Source organism: Rhipicephalus sanguineus, chromosome 9 (genome assembly GCF_013339695.2).
Source record: "Rhipicephalus sanguineus isolate Rsan-2018 chromosome 9, BIME_Rsan_1.4, whole genome shotgun sequence".
In the NCBI taxonomy this organism is placed as follows: Eukaryota; Metazoa; Arthropoda; class Arachnida; order Ixodida; family Ixodidae; genus Rhipicephalus; species Rhipicephalus sanguineus.
Window position 1 is genome coordinate 20639261 of NC_051184.2, and position 19184 is coordinate 20658444.

At 47.1% G+C, this 19184-nt stretch overlaps 1 protein-coding gene across 2 annotated transcripts; it reads left to right on the forward strand.

Annotated features, from left to right (window-relative positions):
• The first annotated feature begins 617 nt into the window (after nucleotides 1-617).
• Nucleotides 618-12614, forward strand: LOC119404720 (mediator of RNA polymerase II transcription subunit 26). 2 transcript variants are annotated; one of them, XM_037671366.2, is made up of 3 exons: nucleotides 618-882; nucleotides 5777-6356; nucleotides 10591-12614. In XM_037671366.2, exons 1-3 carry the CDS (start codon nucleotides 820-822, stop codon nucleotides 11262-11264), a joined length of 1317 nt encoding a protein of 438 aa, XP_037527294.1. In that variant the 5' UTR covers nucleotides 618-819; the 3' UTR covers nucleotides 11265-12614. The 2 variants fall into 2 exon arrangements, with proteins under 2 accessions (XP_037527294.1, XP_037527295.1); XM_037671367.2 differs by having other exon boundaries at nucleotides 10594-12614.
• Nucleotides 12615-19184: the final 6570 nt, after the last annotated feature.

Sequence of the window (19184 nt, forward strand, 5' to 3'; positions counted from 1 at the left end):
TGTGAAAAAAACAAATGTATATCGAAAGGCATTGGCCGTGCGGTCATGCCGAACGTCATACGAGTGTTCGCGTTTCCAACGATTTACTTCTTGTTACAATGTTGGCGCTAACGTGAGCGACGCAACCGAAAGATCGCTTCGTTTTTCACATTGCGAATACCGCATACCGCCCTGACCTGGGCGAGGCGAAGAGGAGAGAAAGTACGAGAGGGCACGGGGCGGCGGCCAGGCCAGACATGCCGGAAAGGTAAAAAAACCAACATAACAAAACGCGCTTTGGACGGTAGCCCCATCTATTGGTTAAGGAGGACGACCTAATGCCCTTCGTGCACCGTAATCGAGAAAGGACTTCATCTCGACGCACATTAAAGTTACCACAAAATTCATCCGTTACCGTCAGACAAACTTATTTCGGTTCTTTCTCGGAAATAAGAGAAATGCGCTAATAATGCGCGGAAATATTTGCAGAATCGCGTTTGTCGCGCCACGTCGCGGTATTCTATGTAAACGCTCTCGCAAGGCAAGAAGTGGTGAGAGTGGGTGTTTTGAGCGACGCTTCCCAGATGGCGACAGCGTAGCCTATCCGGCGGCGTGTTTCCTGTCGGGCTCCCTCCGGCATAGATTTTCGGGGAGAGTCGGCGGGTAGTCGGCGGCGCCGCCGGAGAGGAGCGGCTTCGGAAGGCCGTGACGTCACGCGCGGCACACCGATCCCAGCATGCTCAGTACACTGTGCATGTCCGCCATACTGTGCCAGTGGCTGGCGAGACGGTCACCGAGTTGGCCTGCTGGGTCGCTGCGAAGCTTTTGTTGTACGGCCTGATGCAGTGCTCGCCCTTCGAAATTAAGGATAAGTTGTTGAAAGCATTAGACGAGGACAACAATGTAAGCCCCGCACGTTTCGTCCCTTCTTTTGGTTGCCTCTCCGCGGTATGTGCAAGCGTCGCCGCTGGCAGAGCCCCGGAAAAAAGACAGCGGTGCCAGGCCAAAACGCAAGCGTTAACCTGCGGGCGGCTACTAAATGCAGCGATACACGAGCGGTTAGGCCTAGAGTCGATTTCGTGCCCCCGCTGGCGCGTCGGGCAGCGAGCCGGCTGCGGTGCGCCGTGGTGCTTCCCGTTTGGCGTTGTGTCCTGGTCGAGCCGAGCGGCGCACCGGGGCTCGGCATCACCGATGACGCGCCGGCGGCCGTAGACATCGGCTCCGGTGTGCCGTTCTCGTCGGCCCCTTGGAAACGTCACAAGTCATGCGCCGTAGGTGCAGTCCGTGGCGGGTTTTACAACTAAAACGCTCTCCTTCTGGGGTTGCACGGGAGGAGTCTAAGCCTAACCGTCGTTTTATTCCCTCCTGTGATCGGCCCGCTCGTGGACGCTTTGTTGGCACGATGCGATCCCGGGGCTCTAGCAGCGGCGCGTTTTTTCGGTCGATGTGGCTGTGCGCCGGCAGGCCGCCCTTTTCTTTGCTAACGCGTTTGCGCGAGCCTTTCTCGTTTTTGTGCCCGGCGCCGGCGCGCTGCGAAAAAAAGTGTGCGTCTGTCACGCTCGTTCGGCGGCCTGTGTCTCTGTCGTGGTTTGCTGCGGATTTCCTTGTGGCGCATGGTTTAGAACAGTGTGAGGCTAGCGCGTCCTGCCCGATGCTCCCAGCGTGTGAAATGGCCCTGGCGACGCTGCTTCCTGCACAGAGAATGCGTGTCCGCCGTTGTAACAGATTGCTGCGAACGCGCCCGACGTTTTATTTCAACGTATGTTGTCGTAGCTTACGTTGTTGCGATGCAGCGTCTCTCCTCGGGTGATGTCGGTGCAAACTGCATGTTCTGCATAAATTGCGCGCTGGAGCAGCAGCCGCTTTTCCATGTAGCACGCGCAGCACCTGTACCTCGAGCTCCGTTTGTGCGTTTCACAAATCTGCGGAACTATGCGTTTAATGCTACAGCGCAGCCTGCAAAGCGCGCGACGCGGTCACGACAAATATTTACACCTAACCATACTAACCTTGCCCGTAACTGTTAACACTAAATTTTACAACAGCAGTGAGATGTCCCCCGTACGTGAAATGATCTGTGAGCACTCTCCAAATCTGTTTCTATGCTATACCTACCGAATTGCTTTGTTTGTTAATGTTGAGGGTATTCATTTATGTGAATAGCAAAACGCTTCATCACATATAGAAGCATTGCCAGATTTTCACTTAAGCCCATACAAAGCGTCGTCCCACTTGTGGCGGAAAAGCTTGGCTTTGCACGTCTTGTGAATTAAAGCAGCCCACTGTTTCCAAGCTGTGTAAAGATGCACGTTTGGAGGACGATGTCCTTAAGGTTATTACCTTTCTACAGCTGGGATTCTCTTGAAAGAGGTCATCGCTTGCCTAGTTGTGAAAGGTTCGGTCCCGGGGAGGCGAATACTAATGTGCACTTTTCACTGTACCTAATTTTTCTAAATGCCCGTAAGGCAGCAAAATTTACATAGCAATGGCTTGTGAGACGATTGCTATCCTTTGCAGGAGCCATGCAATCTGGTTTCGTGTACCACGGAGGCACAAAAGCTTTTGCATGAACCGCTTATAGAACAGTATGTGCCCCAACATTTGTCACATGAAATTGATAAAAAGGAGACCTAGCTGATGGGCGAGAGACCTGTTTACCGGACGGAGTAACTAGTAAATGTTAACGTTTTCCATTGGAACACATAAAATGTGAGGGAAACTGCAAAAGGGTCTGCAGCTGCTTGCTCTCGTTTTAGAGGGTTTGCGGACTGAACAGTTCATTAAATGGCAGTCAGATTTTAGGGAGGCAATACCCCCAGCTGCTTCCATTTTTTTTGCTCTATGCAACGACTTTCATTCGCCTTCCATTACTTATAAAAGTAGCACATCTTCGCTCTCGTATGGGACGTGATTGCAAATGACGGTGTCCGGTCTTCGTGGCCATCCGCACCCACAACCTTTCTGGGCTGCTGCGGCCTTAGACACACGGGGCATGCCGTTTCGCCGCAGGTTGGTTTTGACTCTGATAAATTGATACATGCAGTCGGAGCAGCTTTCTGTACTGTTGTCCATCACGGCACAAATAACTCTTCAGTTATGTCAGATATGTTGCAATCGGTTGGTTAGTTGAAACCAGCTGCTGCTTTCTTGCTCATAAGCCTGTGTTGAGAATTATGTTGAATAGAAAGATGTTACAGTTCAGCATCATGCTCCATAAGTTGCTACTTGGTTGTTTCGATAACAGTAAAGTAAGGTGGTGCACAAAGGAACATGGGCTTCTAAATATGGCTTGATGGATTTTACTGGAACTTCACTGAAATGCCTAGGCTACTATGCTAATGAGTTCTGTCGTGTATGGAGGCATGTTTATAGCATTGTTTTCTCTTTTCAACCCTGCTACATGAAATGTAAATAACTCATTGCTGTTATGTCTGCTCCCAAGATTCAAGTCATCCGTGTTTCTTGGCATATTTTTTTCGGGCAGCCCGTCGTTGTTTTTCTTCTTTCTGAAGTCCAGCACACGCACTGTACTTGACATGCAGCGTTCTTCGGGTAATCGCTCGTGGCCAAAGTATTCTGCCACCTGTTGCAAACATCCTCAATGAGCTGCTTGCTGTGAAAGCTTCATTTGTTCAGGTGTTACCACTGTTTCTCTTTGTCTCATTGTTTGCGCATTGTCGGCTCCGGACTAGCAATTTTCTTGAGGCCGGCATTAGTTTGGAAACACCTACGTTTCACTGTGACTGCAGGTACTGGAGCGAGTTTGCACGTTTACAGGTGCATCGGCTGAGGTACAAAAGTAGGAAAATACGTTCGATATTATTGTAGACGTTTTGCTGGGGTGCATGGATTAGAACGTTTGTCGATGTGGTACATTGGATCGACTGGCACAAGTGAGGGTCAATTGAATCCCTTGTGGAATGCTTCATTCTGCTGTGGGCATCAATTATACCGATGACAATATGTACGGCATTGATGTGTTCCTGAAAGGCAGTGTGCCATGCATAGTGTGGCCCGAGATGTTGAGTTGTTAAGCGTCAAATACACACACAATGGCCGAATGATCACAGTGACAACATGTGATTGCATGATTGATTAACTGCTGTGCAATGGAACTGTTGTTGCATTCTGCAATGAAAGGAACAGAAATTACATTGTACTGGTTGTGCTGCTGCAAACATGTTTGCATCAGCAGATATATGGGTAGAGTTGGTAGTGGCAATAGCAGCTCTATGCATTAGCATCGTTTCCCAGGGTGTCGCCGCAGGTATGTCTCTACTAAGAGATGTCTCTTAGACGGCCGTGGAAAGTAAATTTACGTTTACTTAACACTCGGTTAGCAGGAGAGCTGGTACATTGTCGGAACCACCGTCATTTTGTCTCGACTTGTTTTGAATGCGAAGGAGGCAAACCTTGAACATCTGGAATGGCAAAGGAGGAAGGAGCTTCTCTGGTCAGCCCTGGGGTCATTCGGGGAAGCCAGTGATAGGCTTCGAACAACAGGTGGCTCTGGGTGTCTTGGCACAAATGGTGTGCTGAGAGCCACTGATTGAGAGCTCGTCTATTAGCTACACTTGAATTCTCGCGTGTTGGAACTTTCTAGCAACCCATGATAATTAAACTGAAGCTTATGGGATCTTCAACTGCTCGCCGTGATCCTCGAATCAGCACTTTGTCCTGTCTTGTCTATTTCCCTTTGTCATTATCACATGCTGAAGTTCCATTATGGTCTCGAATGAGAGCAGACTGATTCCGGGGCACTCTGGATCCAAGTAGGACGTAGCTCGTGTTAGCGGACAGTGAACTGCTTTTCAGAGCAGTGAGATTGAAGCAAGTCAATGCTGAAGGGAACTTAATGATGCTAGCACAGCCGCCCGTGATAATCATCGTGAACAAAGCGATGGTACCCATCCCCCAGAGCCACCATGGGACAGTTCCCATTAACCATTTCCGTAACTAAGTCGATTACCATCATTGATAGATGTTACCGTGTACTTCAGGTTGTGGTGACATATTTTCATTGCACATACTCAAAGCAGCGAAGCATGGTGAAAAATTGCAACGTGGTCTTGGCCAGTCATTAGGGTCGATTTCACTTTTTTATTACTCAAAAGGTAAATTAGCAGAACAAGAGGCAATTGACACAAGAAAAGGAGACATACGCAAGTGCTACACTCAACGGTTTAAGAGCGGAGTAAAGTTCTGCATATATATCCTCCAGTCGCACATGTGCATAGAGAATACAGAAAGACACACAGCCCTTCCCTGCTATTAAATAGTTGACTGTAACGCTTGCTTGTCTCCTTTTCTCGCATCAGTTGTCTTTTGTAGCACTAATTTACCTCTTCAGTTGTGTAAATCCGATTAGCCCAATTCTAATACAGTGCTCAGTGATTGAAACGCAGTAGTCGGAGTGCATGGCTGCTGGCAGTGAAGGTGAGAGCTTTAGTGACTCATGGTGACTGCATCTGTTAGTCGTTCAGTCTGTGGTTCTCTGTAGCGCCGGTGGAGTGCTGAGACCTTCGTAATGCATGCCTGCCATCTCCAACAGCTTTGCATGGTGTGGCTCATATGCAGTGTTTTGAAGCCATGGCAAGCAGCGTTCCGCCGGTGCCACCAAGAATCACAATCTGGTTGTCTACCGGATGCGGTCACCATGTATAACGAACGCTCACTGCCAGCAACAGTGCGCTCCGAGTATCGAGCTTCAATCGCCGAGCACTGTGCATTTCATTTTTGTGGTTCCATGCTACTGTACCACACATCCTGTGTTAATCATTGCTCATATTTGTTGCAGGTGGTCGACATGGCTGCAGTCATCGAGGTCATCGGCATGCTGGAGCGTACGCCCATCACCAAGGACACGCTGGAGCGTACACGCCTTGGGAAGTACATCAACGAGCTGCGCAAGCGCACAAGCAATGACTCCCTGGCCCGGAGGGCGAAGGAGTTGGTGAAAAGCTGGCGGCGCCTGTTGCCCTGTGACCAGCAGCAGACTCCCAATGGCGGGGGCCCACCTGTCGTGGTTGTGGGGCCGGGTCCTGGTCCGGGCATTGGGCCCGGACCAGGACCCGGCCTACTCACGGGCCCGCGTCGTAGTCCTAGCTGTTCTAGTGTTTCCAACAGCCCAGTGCCACCGTCGCTCCTGGCAGCTGCCGCGGCAGTGACTACGGCTGGCGCTGGCCCCGGCCTCGGGCCTCGCCGCAACGGTGGCTTCAAGCCCGTCAGTCCCGCATGCTGCCCGTCTGCACCGTGCTCCCCGGGCTCGCCGCTGGCCCACCCGCACCCACGCAGCCCGCCACCCTTGGAGCCGGTTGCCAAGAACAATGTAGCCAACAAACGACTCAGGAAATCTGTCGCATCCTCGGATGGACCGGGTAAGTGTCCGGAAACACGCAGTGCTGCAGGTGCCGTGTATGATGGCTGGCACTGTCTTTGTACAAGAACAGTGATATGTAGCAAATGGGCAATAGTGAAATGTAGTATATAGGAGAAATTAACGGTTGTTTTAAAGGGGCCCTGCAACACTTTTCGAGCATGGTCGTAAAATGCAGTCGATCGGTAGGGGAGGCTTCCGAGAACGCATGAGCCAAACATTATAGTGCAGCATGTGCCTTGGAATTTACAACTGATTTTCAAAGCTGGCCTGAAATCGCTTGCTCTTTTCTTGACAAATGATGCCATAATCCAAAACGGCCCCGTCATAAACACAGTCTGTGGCCATTTGTTGATTTGTGCATCGTTAGCTGGAAATCTACCGCGAGTTGCTGGGACGTATTTTGCGCTGCACTAAATAGTGCTAGAATTAAATATAGTATAGAATTACATCTGTGCGCTCACAATCACACTGAAAGTAAGCTGCGCGTTCAAAGAAAAAAAGAAAGTGCTCAAGGTCATTGTGTGCACTGACGAATGGACGTAACCGGTTGTCCCCTTGTCATACCCTCCTGCGTAGCTTTCAGTGCGCTCGCTGGTATGAAAGGAGAGAGAGAGCACCCGAAGCATGTGACAAATCTCTCTAACTCCGCTCGTACTTCATTAATTCTAAACATTTTTGGGGCAGTCGATTCGTGAGGCAATAAACTCCTTTAATTATGCCATTCAGTGATTGCTTGGAAAAGTGTATCAGGGCCCCTCTGAAGTGTAGAAACTGGAATGATAATGGCACGAAAAGCAGCTTGCTGCAGGCGGGAGCTGAGCTTGCATCTTCCTCATTATGCGTGATGCACTGCCATCTAGTTGTCACCTGTGCTTTCCTCGGCTTTCTTGGCATTTTATGTATGTGTTGCTTGAACGGCCTTTGTAACCCTGGCCGCCTTCATAATTGGTGTGACCAACATCAGAGTTGAAGGACCCGAATGAGTGTGGCGTTCCGTGGCCAGGGCTTGGCCGGATACTGCCGAGTGCGGCTGTCCAGGAATGCCTGTGAGCTGGATGGGGACTTGGCATCTCCAGTGATGTGCAAAATCCACTTGTTACATTTGTCTGTGCTGTCCTCTGCTGTTTTGGTAGGGGCCAGGACAATCGGTGTTGCCAGAACCAAAGCCTCCGAGATGAAGAGGCGTTTTGCGACTTTTCTTCTAGGGAAGGGCGCATGCACCATAGCATCGGGGAAAAGGCGGATCAATGAACACCTTGTATTTTAGTTTGTCAAATCTAGACAGTTAATGTCAAGGCTCTAGCTATGAAAAGGCATTCTTGAGAACGTAGGCCACTTATCGATCGGCCTGTTTGTATTTTCGTGCTGCCCATTGGTAAGCACATAGGTGAGACAAGGATTGCACTTGTTTTCCATCCTAACTGGTAGTATTAAACAATGCTCTGAACATATTGAAGCATGTACAGTACGGTCCACTGTTAAGCGGAACACTCGAATGAGCAACTTTCATTTTGTTGGCCCCCTCGCGGCTAGTGGATGTGGAAAGATTGTTCGTGCACGTTACTAGTCTATCATTAGGGTTCATAAATGTCGACCACCTGAGGTGTTATCTAGATCTAAGCCACTAGGCTTTTGCAGGAGAGCGAAATCCGGACATACCCAAAAATCAAGTGTTACCTTTAACAGTGGACCTCTCTGTACGTGCGGTACTTGCAATGTGGGAGTGAGATCAGCCAGTGTTTCCTGTTCGTGCAGTTTGCTTAACCTATTGTAATTAACGGACTGGTACTTAATACTTGGATCGTAAAGCAGTTTGACACTGCAGCCATGCATTGCGTTGTCCTTCCTGAATTCCTCGTAGGGAAGACTAAAACGCTGAAATTTTGTACTTAAAACTTGCCAATTACATTGCTGCGACGTGTCCCATACTTGGTTGTGATTGTTGGTTTAAGCATTCCATTTTCGCGTGCAACTGCACCACTCTATAGACTGCTTCTGACAGGTTGATTATATTTTAAGTCTAACCAGATTTTTCTCGCAGACAGTCTTCCTTTCTACAGGCTGAATGTTTTGGTCAGTCCTTTCTGTCACATGCTAGCTTCTCTTCAGCATACACTAGTTGTGTAATAAAGCATCTTAGTCCACCAGCAGCTGCACTTGGTCTGTAATGAACAGTTGCTACAGTTCGCCAATAGTGGTTTGGTTGACCCTACCTACTTGACCGAGCAGTCGATGCCTTGATGTTCATTTATTCAGGACTTAAGACCTTGTGCTATGATCTGCCTTTCTGCATATCACTCTTGGGCTGCTGTTCAGGCAAGACAGGTGTTGACTAGCCTGCAATCGCTCATTGGACATACACATACTCTGTCAGCCAATAGCGCGACGTTTTTCTCAACATGGGGTCATTCATTTACATCAATGAAGGATTGACCATGACCGGTACACATTCCGTGCAGGTTAATTAAAAAGCTTCGTGTATCTGGTGAAAGTTCTGTTGCCCGTTACCGGGTGCTTGCTCCTCCTTTCAAGGTCAATATCTGAGTAATAGTTTTGAAACGTTGCGGCTGCAACCAGTGCCAGTACCCACACGCATTTAAACCATCATATGCACAACAGCTGTAGTACAACCTTAAAAATAAAGTTCTTGGGCCTTGCGTGTTGAAACTACAACCTCATTATAAGGGGGTACAACCTTCCGAAAGGTAATGACTAGGTACAGTAGAGCGCTGTTGTCACATTTAGGGGAGCTGGAAAACGAAACCAAGGCCCTGGGAAATGCAGCATCTAATTTCGTCGCGCATGTAATTTTTTTCTCAGCCAAAACTCAAGGGAGAGCAGGTGAAATGCAAGAGAGGACATTATGACAACCATAGAGTTTCTCACAATAATACCTAGAGGGAAATCTGGCGCCACTGTCTATGCGAATTTCTTAAGGGGCGCTGTTGCCGCGATGGGGAATGACTGTACACGTGCCTGCGAGGCTTGCATTGGCTGGTGTTGAGCGAGGCTTCGGCTAAAAAGCGGATATGACTGCGCATATAAAGCTTCTCTAAAAGAAAACTTTTATAAGCGTATCTCAATCACGCGTAGTATATTCTAAGATAAGTCCACTCACCTTTATGGCATAAACGAACAGCGAAAGAAACGGATGACGAGCAGTCGCAGAGTGAACGCTGGCTTTGTCGTCTGCCTTCCAAGTTTAACAGCCATTCTTTAATTCTCACGCTTCGTGAAATCGTACATCAACGCATAAGTTTCCAAAGGTAAATAAAACTCGTTTCTGTGCAGTGATAAAAAAAGGAATAGCTTACTACGTGCTCCTTCAGTACGAAATCAACCATTTTGATGCAAGGAACACGTTGAAGGCAGACGCGTCTAGGTTTGTCCGGGCTCTTCATGAATGAAGCCAATCCGAGCAAAGTCCGAAGCTCACTTATACCGTCATTCCCATGCATACAACAGCTCACTAGCGCCACATTTCCCTGTAGGTAATTGTGAGAAACTCTATGATAACCATTTGGTGTATTTGTCAGATGGCAGAAATGTAAGTGCATAACAAAGACAAAAGGCTGATTGCACACGGTCTTCTGCTTCCTTTAGTAATGGGGAATTCCAGTGGCAGATTTAGAGTGGTCGACTAACTCTGCACTGGAGCACTCGCGCACATGCGCTTTCGGAGGTGGATGTGGGCTAGTGCTCCTCGCAACTCGCCTTCATGGGTGTTCTCAGGCAGCACTTTGCATTGGTCACATGGTACACCACGCTCTGTGCACACAGGGGGCCGCTTGCGACTTCCAGTCGAATTCAACGCTTTTTTCGGAGTATAGAACGCTGCTTCGTGGAGTGGATCTGGGGGCGGAGCTGCTCCAGATCTGCCAATGGAACAGATTTGCTCCGAATCTGCCATTGAAATTCGCCATACATCACGCGCATGTATCTTCCCAAGCAGCAGTAAGCCGCCTTGGCTAAGTGCCGTTGACACATGATAGGCAAATCGTATAAATGGTGTTTTTACTGGTTACTGTATAGCCTGTACATGTAAAGCTGTAGCAGCATGAAAATTTAGCATTTTGGAGAAGTGCACTCCATTGATCAGAGTCTGGTAGATGTGGCACTTCACCAACGTGCCTGCGTTGCACAGCGAAGCATTCCTGGGGTATACACATGTCATTGGCACTTGTGCCGCATTTGTTATTAATGAGGAAATCCTCATCACATTTCCATTCCAGCAGACAGTGCAAAGAAAGTGGCTTGGTCTCCGCCCAATGGTGTACATCCCTGGGACCCCATCCCAAGTGGCAACTCCGCTTTCGAGAGCGTGCGCAACCGCATTGCCACCACCAGCACGACGTCTCCCCGACTGCCCAAGGTCAAGACAACGCAGCAGCTCATCGCCGACCTGAAGGCCAAGAGCGGGCTGAGCCTGGACGGCGGCACCGCCGCAGCCGCTGCGGTCGCAGCTGCGGCCGCCGCGTCGGCCACGCCCCCGCCCTCTTCCTCGCGGCCCAAGCGCTCCGGCAACTACAGCCTCCTGGGCACGGATGACGAGACGAGCCGCACCAAGTCAGAGTTGATGGACCGCTTCCTAAAGTCATCGGTCCCCAACGGGCCGTCCCCGGCCTCGCCCACGACTGCCAAGGGAGCGCCGGGCGAGGTGGCGGCCATCTTGAGTGCCCTGCCCGAGATCGGGCCGGAAGTGGAGCTCGAAGAGGAAGAGGTTCCAGTAGTGCCGCTCGAAGTGACGCCCGAGGTGGAGGAACGCTTTGCGACCCAGGAGTGGGCGTTTGTCAACGGAGTGTACGACCACGAGGGACAGTGGCGGGGTTGGCACGAAGTGACCACGGGGCGTTCGTACGGGGGGGACCTTCTTCACATGTTGCCTTATGTAAATATAGACTGGTGACCCAGGGGTCGCATAACGAAGGGGGGACATAAGGGAGGCATGTTCTTTTGGCCTGTGATCGACATGGATAAGTGGTGTGTGCACATGTGTGGTGCCACATTGCACATTGCCTTCCTTCCCCCTTTTTTTAGTCATGAACTGTGCTCGTGGACATCTTTCTCCTGCCACCACCTCCAGGTGGTGGAGGAGTTAATGGGGAGGGGGGGTGTTGCATATGAAACTGCTTTTTTTTTTTATTATTTTTGGTGCCCTCACTGGGATATAGACTAAGTTGCTGTTGTTGAATGTAAAAGAAAAAAAAAGTTATTCAATGTCACAATTTCATTAATATATTGGGTACATAAAACTTGCCAGCCGAGTGTCGCTGGCACATGCTTTTTTTATTACCTTTTTTTTTTTTCGTGTGCATGCATGGTCTGCTGCCTCTTGCATTGAGCCCTCTCCTAAGCAGGTGCATTGATTCATCGTCACGCTTTTTTGAAAATATAGTGCCCGCCACCGCTTTTTAGTTTCTTCCCTCAGGCATACGTTTTGGTGTAGAAAAGAAATGCACAGGTTGTAATGTGGTTGCCAAGTGCCATTAAGCAGCAGTGCCATTGGGGGTTTGTGTGTTGGGCCCTGTGGCCTCTTCTGGTCCCGGGGTTTTGAGAAGGAGGGAGTTTTTTTGGACGTGTGTGCGTGTATGTTGGGGAACGAAGTTTTGTGTTGGGCCGGCAGGGGCCGTTTGCCTGTTGGGGCCCCCGCTGCCACGTGTGGACCATCAAGAAAGCCGTGCGTCGTCGCACCATCAAAGGGGAAAAAAAACACCAGGTGCAACAAGTGCCTCGCTATTGGCTCTTGACCTTGCCGGCACATGTGCTTGGTTGCAAGGTGCAAAAAGGGAGTCTGTGCAAACTCGTCGGGACTGCTTCTCCTTTTTGTGTGGCAGTGTGTTTTGTAGTTATTCCTGTCGAAAAAAAAAGTGTGAATAGCTTGGGGGCTGAATCCAGGCAGAAGTCTTTTTTTTTTCCTAGGAAATAAAACTGCCATGTGTGCACATGGTCATGTTTCTGTAGCTGCTGGAAAAGATTATTCTTCCTACTGATGTGTTTCGGTGGGTGTGCGTGCTGTCTGGCAGCTTCCTAAAAGGAACACCGGGTGCGACACACCGCTGTACGTCAGCCGCCTAGCTCCTGATGTCCTAAAGATCTGTGCCTCCTAAAATGTTTCAAGTGCCTGTGTCAGCAAGGTGCAGAAAATGTTGCCGGATACGAGTCTTGATGAACCATTCTTCCTGTTACACGTGCAACATTCACAAGACCAGCACTGTTTCCATTGACACTTCGTGTTGAACACGATGAGTACGTACCACTTAGCTCAGTTTGAATTTTGATGGACCCTTTAATACATTCATTTCTTATTCTGTTCTGGCAACACTGCAGCCATGAGCTTTGCCATTATATGTTTCAAGGTTACTGCATTCATGCCTAAGTAATCTGTTATATGGTTACGAAGAACAAGATTTGTTCGTCAGTGATTCTGGAGCCGTCTCTGCCATTTATCTTGCATACGGTGTACGGAAAGTTTTCAGACACCATGAACTATTACTGTAATTGTAACAGTTGCTTTTATGAAAAGTCAAACCAGGAGGCAAATGACATGATGCATCCAGCACAATTGATGTGTATGGCAGGTAGCCATTTCCGGTTTTAAAATCTGGTTGGACGACTGCATAGTTGCCTACAAAATACTAGAGGTAACTCTGGCACCAGCATCTATGGGAGATGAGTGTGTGGTGGCTCTGCTAACAAGAGAATCTGGGCAGTATATGAACTGGCTTTCTGACTTCTCAAATCAATCAACTATAATTAAATGTGTGCAGTGACATTACTGGATTTAAAAACTGTTTACTTTGAATTTTAAGAGGCAAGGTGTAAGAACCTTTATTAACATGCTAGCCAATTGCATACACAGATTTTCATAATGCTCTCGAGTGCATTGAAGTTGCAAGCGCAAAGGTTCGCCAGATTACTGTCAATCTCTTCCACAGATACTGTACAATGACAGCACGAGTGTATATTTCGTAGGAAGCTCTATGGCCATAAACATAGCTGGCTAAATGTCTGATCACCCTTGAACCGGCACTGTGAGGTTCCTGCAATTCTTTTACTTGCACTAAGAAAACCTTGCACCCATAGGAGCATGTCTTGGTCCTGCACAGAAAGCCTCGCGTGCCTTTGAAATTTTTTATGTTGTACGCCCACGTTATCTGCATAACATGGCATTATTTACTGGAAAGTACTGTGTGTGGTGTCAAGATCTGCAAGCAAGGCAAATGACCATCGTTTGCGAACAAAATGGACAGAGCACGAAATTTTTGAATGCTGCTACTTGTAAGTGAAGAAGTGGTATACATTGGTAGTGTCGAGACCTTCACATTCGTTCAGAGAGAGATAGTTGGAAATAACTATATTACATATTTTACGCCTTTTATTATGGTGACAGTTTGAGTGCCACTGAAGAGCACTAGCTTCAAATTTCCGTGTCTTACCTGTCTGCTTTCTGTGTATAGGTGCCAACCAAATGACCGTGGTATGGCGTTAACTGAAACAGCGAGGAATCTGTCTAGTAATTCCTGAAAGATAATGAAGGAAAGACCTTTATTTCGATAAAGGGAACAGCTCTTGGCCACTTGGGGATTAGGCGAGAAAGGTCGTTTTTTGGCACATGTGGGCTTCTGTTCAGTGCAAGTTTGACTCCTTTGTGTGAGCTGGCTGACCTGTCCTACACCATTCAAAATGGCTCATTTTGACTACCATATGTCGTAGTGGCTTTCTGTGCATGAGATTTTATCAGATTTCCCAAGTTTTCACTGAGAGAGAAAATTCAAATTGTCACTTGACGGATTGATGAGTGGGTGGCCTCGGTCCATACATTCATCAGTGTACACGTCGACTGATATGAGATGTGTGCCATCTGATATTCTTGGCTAGTGGCCATAGTCAGGCATGCAGGGGCAGGGATGGTTTGGCGGGCTAAGATACTGTTGGAGTGGAAGAGCAGCACATCCCAAGAATATACGAGAAACTGTTCGTCTCTAAGTGAAATCCTACACAATGTGCAGGGTCAGAATGTTAACATTGGTATGTTAAATTACATGCACTGACTGAAAGTGTTACATCGTAGTAAAATTACATATTTGAAATGGCAAACAGATGAGCCTATCAATGGGCACTCGTTAACCAAGAAAGGGAGAAGGAAATTAAAGGGTCCCTGCAACACTTTTCTGAGTTATAATGGAATAGTCTCACTAAAAGTGCATGATGCTTTATGAATCGCATGCCACAAAAATTTTTAGAATCTGTCAAGTATGAGCGGAGTTACGAGGGTTCGTCGCATGCTTCAAGCGCTTTCTCTCTCCTCTCGTACTAGCGAGCGTGCTGAAAGCTACGCAGGGAGGGGGATTACAGGAGGGCAAGGAGATGCGTCCCTTCGTCAGCGCACATCAGGACCTTAAGCACTGAGTGTGATTGTAAGCGTGCGCGCAGGCACGTGGCGGCATCTTGCCGCGGCCGCAGTAACTATACAGCACAGGATGCTCGAATCAGCAGCCAACAGCCGCGGACTTGTGTATATGGCATCATCTGTAGAGAGAAGAGGGAGCTATTTCTAGATGACTGAGAATTGTAAATTCCAGGCCACGCGCTGCACTATAATATTTGGCTCGCATGTTCTCAGGAGCCTCGACTACCGATCGGCAGCATTTTCTGACCGTGCACAAAAAGTGTTGCAGGGCCCCTTTAAGAGATATTGAATGCCTTCAACAGTGAACGAAGTTCTGATTGTCAAAGATGCTTTTGTGTGTGGAAAAAGAAACTATTTTTATCCAGCAAAGCAATTTCCAGCTTACAAGATTGATAGATGCTGCTTCCTCCCTGATAGTGTGGCAGTTAAATTTTTGTTGAAGCATATTACTTGGAGGCCAGTGCAGGAGTAATGGGGCTTCAAATGCTAGGTAACTGACATTTTGGAGAAGCCGCTCTTAAGTGTGAGCTAAGCTTTAACTTCTTTTGCAAATTTTTATTTCATTACACTTTTCCTTGTGAGAATCCAAGGCCTTGAGTTAGAGTTATTAGCTTGCGTTTTATATTACTGGTTTACAAAGCCATGATCTGCACAGAAGAGCCGGCGCCATCCCCCTTTGAAAATGTCAACACAACAATCCAAGACTACAGCATAAGCACCACCTTTCAACTCTAAAAATATTTTATAAACGTGTTAGCCAATTGCATACATTAATTTTCGTGACACTCTCATGCACTTAGTGTTTTAAGACTTCCACTTTTTCTGCACAAATATGCCTTTATCACTGGTGTTAGGATGAAACCTGAAGGGGTGATAGCTCTACAGTAAAGAATGATATTGCAGTTCTGTTAAGTGCACCACTGAGATCTCTGGAGCGGAAATCACTACACCTCTCTGAAATACATCAACAAGTTACGAGTACAATGTTTGCGAAATCCTCGTAAATGTTGCAACTTCACGTGAATTGTGAACTCATCATACTTGCTCACTTCAAGATTTTCGTAAGAGATGCAGTTCACAGCACTGGGATACTTGGTTCTGGTGACAATTTGAGACTTTTTAAACTGTGCGCTTCAGTTCTTAAAAAATTTCAAGTTTTAGCAATTATTTTTTTAAACAAGGCCCTGAAGTCGGAATTTCACATGCAGTAGATAGAATTCAGCTTCCTTGCTTCAATGCAACAAATTTTCTTTCAAATCGCTTCAACCTTCACCTTACAGGCATTTCTGAATTTCACGTGTATTTTAACACAAAGTTACAGTTTCCTCATTAAAAGGTTGACCTTGTAATGCCCAACAGTAGGGAGTTTTTGAATAGGGGCCCCAAAGAAATAGCGTCGAGGCCACTACGCATGCGCGAGACCCAAACAGCGTTTGGGTTTTGCGTTGGGAATGCTATTTCTCGAATTTAGCGGGAGCCCCAAAACCTGCCCCAAAAGCTTTGCAGCAAACAAACATGATGGCACCCACTGAAGCGACGGATCTTGGCCAAGACTAGTGACTCTAGCCTATATGAGTTTTATTAGTGCGTACTTTGCAACCGAAATGGCGCTGCATGCTGAAGAATGTTCCATTTTACATTGTGGGCATAAGTCCTGCGCAAATGCTCTATGCAAAACGTGGCATTATTATGCATGCACCATATGCAGTACTAAAACTCATCATGAGCAGCATTAATGCTGGTACAGTAAGTTGTGGCTAGTTCAGATAACCACTTAGTCATTAATTACTACGATAATTAGCCTTTTTACTTAAGCAACACTACCATTTTTTTCAGACACACACTCTTAAGGCCAGAAATCAAGGCTTTTTTTTTTCATTCTAAATGCATTAGGACATTACAGGATTAACAGTGTTATACTATAGCTCCAATGTGGCTTTGTCCGTGTCTTGCATTGCCACACAAATAATGACCATTTCAGTTACTTCAAAGATACAGTGCAAGACAGTGGGCAACTACATAGTATGCTCGCAGGGAAAACACCTAATGTGTATTCAGCAGAACTGAAATCGTGTTTCTTCAACTGCAAAAACAGTAACAAAAAGCATGCAATCCAACACATGTATCAGAGGTCATTGAACCGACTTTGTATGTCAAAGTTAATCTGCAAGGAGCTTGCTTGAATTTAAATGAGGTGTTCCCCCTAAGAGCTGATGACCGTGCAGGAAGTGCTGTTACGTGGCTTCTGAAGCCTGCTATTCTATGAAAAAGAGAGGAGGCAGGCATGACTAATCAGAAAAGCATATGGGTGGGGGTGGAAAAAAAGAATAGAAAGGTGAATGTGTGACCTTTCGTACAAAACATTCACAATGCTTCTGTTACAGTATACACTGGAACTAGTCATTTGCATATAATTTGCATTTAATTACCTCTAGAGAGATGCCTGCAACAAGAGTATTCTTGGACAGATACGCACACTTCCGACGACTTTTAAAAAGGACTAGATCATGTCAGACAGAGTATTTTTTAAGAATCCCTCATTTCTTACGGCAAGAGGTTGGTTACTAAAAGAGAGAAAAAAAACGCAAGCCTTAATTCGTAAAATTTTGCACCGCAACCGCAGTGTCGTACTTTGAAAGCACTTTCCACAGATTTTTAAGGCGTTTATTTGTACCTGGCCCATCAAAATTTACTACAATCAGTATTCAACTCTATTCGATGTACTGTAGCGCATCTTAATAATAATTGTTGAGGTTTTACGTCCCAAAACCACGATATGTTTACGAGAGACGCCGTAGTGGAGGGCTCCGGAAAATACCACCTGCCACAGTGGCCTAGTGATAACCACTAGACCACCGTGGCGGGTTGTAGTGAGTCTTTAAGGGCAGAACAAAGAAGTACCCAAAGTGCTTCATCTACATCTTATATACTGCCAGTTTAATTTGTGCGCTGAAAGGCGGCACGGAATACCAACCTGCCAAAACTTGCATCCTTTCACAAAATGTTGCGCATTTCATACTTTGCCGCTGCAATTGCCTGGTGAGGGGCCCTTAGATGGTGCTGCCACGTGTGAAATGAAACACTTGCTACATTTTTTGTGCGAAAATAGACAGGTTTTATTGTACGTAGCGACACATTAGAAACAAAAACACAGAAAGGGTTCGTAATAGATACAAACACGAGCAAAAATATAAAGGAACATCACGCGAATAATACAACAGTTTGACCTGGAGTCACAATCTCCAGTGGGAAAAAAAGTGGGAAGACCTTCCTCAGTTTGCAAAGCAGACAAACGTCAGCTAGCTCGCTGGCGAGTTGAAGACAAAGTCACCAGTGATTATTTTGTCCGTCGGAAACAGTTCCTGCAAAAAAGCGCAGGAAATTGGCGAGGACTGCAGAGTATTGACAAGAGAAAAAAATGAAAGGTGGGTGAGAGACCAAGAAGAAAGATGAGAACAGAGAATGCCAACTGGGGAATGGTATTTATGAAATGGCAACACCTAGCAAACGAGCAAGGTTAAAGAAAACTAAACAAAATGGCAGTGGCCTCCAAGGCGTACTAAGCTACTAAGCATAAATCATTGTAAAAAGAATCCCAATGCAACATGGAACACAGACGTGAGTGTAGTAGATGCAAAAAATCTTTGAGTACTAGATAAGTATGTCGCAACAACTAGGCCTAACATGAGACGTCCCAGTTGTGCACAACAAGGTGATCCCGAGGAGCGGTGCTGGGTTATCATAATGCCCTTCCATGACCACAGCCAACATGCACAGGTAAGCAGAAAAAAATTTGCGTGCAGCAAAGCGTGCACTACGTGACAAGCTTGACTGCCATCATACGAACCTACACGAAACCTGCACACACCTGTTGTGACGTTGACGATCACGCATTAGTCATGATCCACCGATCGAAACCCTCGTGCTCCAATCACATGAATGCCTTCAACGGCTGCCAATAACCAGTGCAGGTGAAATTTGCAAGCCCTGCCAGTTTACACGTGCAGGCTTGCACGATGGAGATGATTGTGGCTTGCGCGTTTCAACAATTTCGGGCAGCCTTTGTGGTTAGAGAACACTCTCGCGTACGATGTGGTTACTTGACTCTTCATTAACAGGTGACATCCCTGACCAATTAATATTAAGGATGCAATTAGCTTCGCAAAACATTGTGTTACTCGGCATTGGATATGTTGAGGTGTATGACCAATGTTTCTGACACGGCAAAGATGGTGAGCTGGCAACAGCGCCAGGATTGTTTCCGTGCAGAGTCGCACAAAATTTCACACAGTGATCGTATCCCTGAACACGACTGCTCGAGAGTACCGCCGAAGATTCTACTTTCACTGCAGCTGGCTTGCAACGAAACCAGGTTTTCCCGGTTATGTGCAGACGGGAAAAAACGGTGCACCTACA

Excerpts from the sequence above, each read along its gene's own strand:
- LOC119404720 (XM_037671366.2), top strand. The coding sequence starts at position 820 with ATGCAGTGCTCGCCCTTCGAAATTAAGGATAAGTTGTTGAAAGCATTA. Across the intron at positions 883-5,776 it reads CATTAGACGAGGACAACAAT|GTGGTCGACATGGCTGCAGT; the intron begins GTAAGCCCCGCA and ends TATTTGTTGCAG. Across the intron at positions 6,357-10,590 it reads CGCATCCTCGGATGGACCGG|CAGACAGTGCAAAGAAAGTG; the intron begins GTAAGTGTCCGG and ends TTTCCATTCCAG.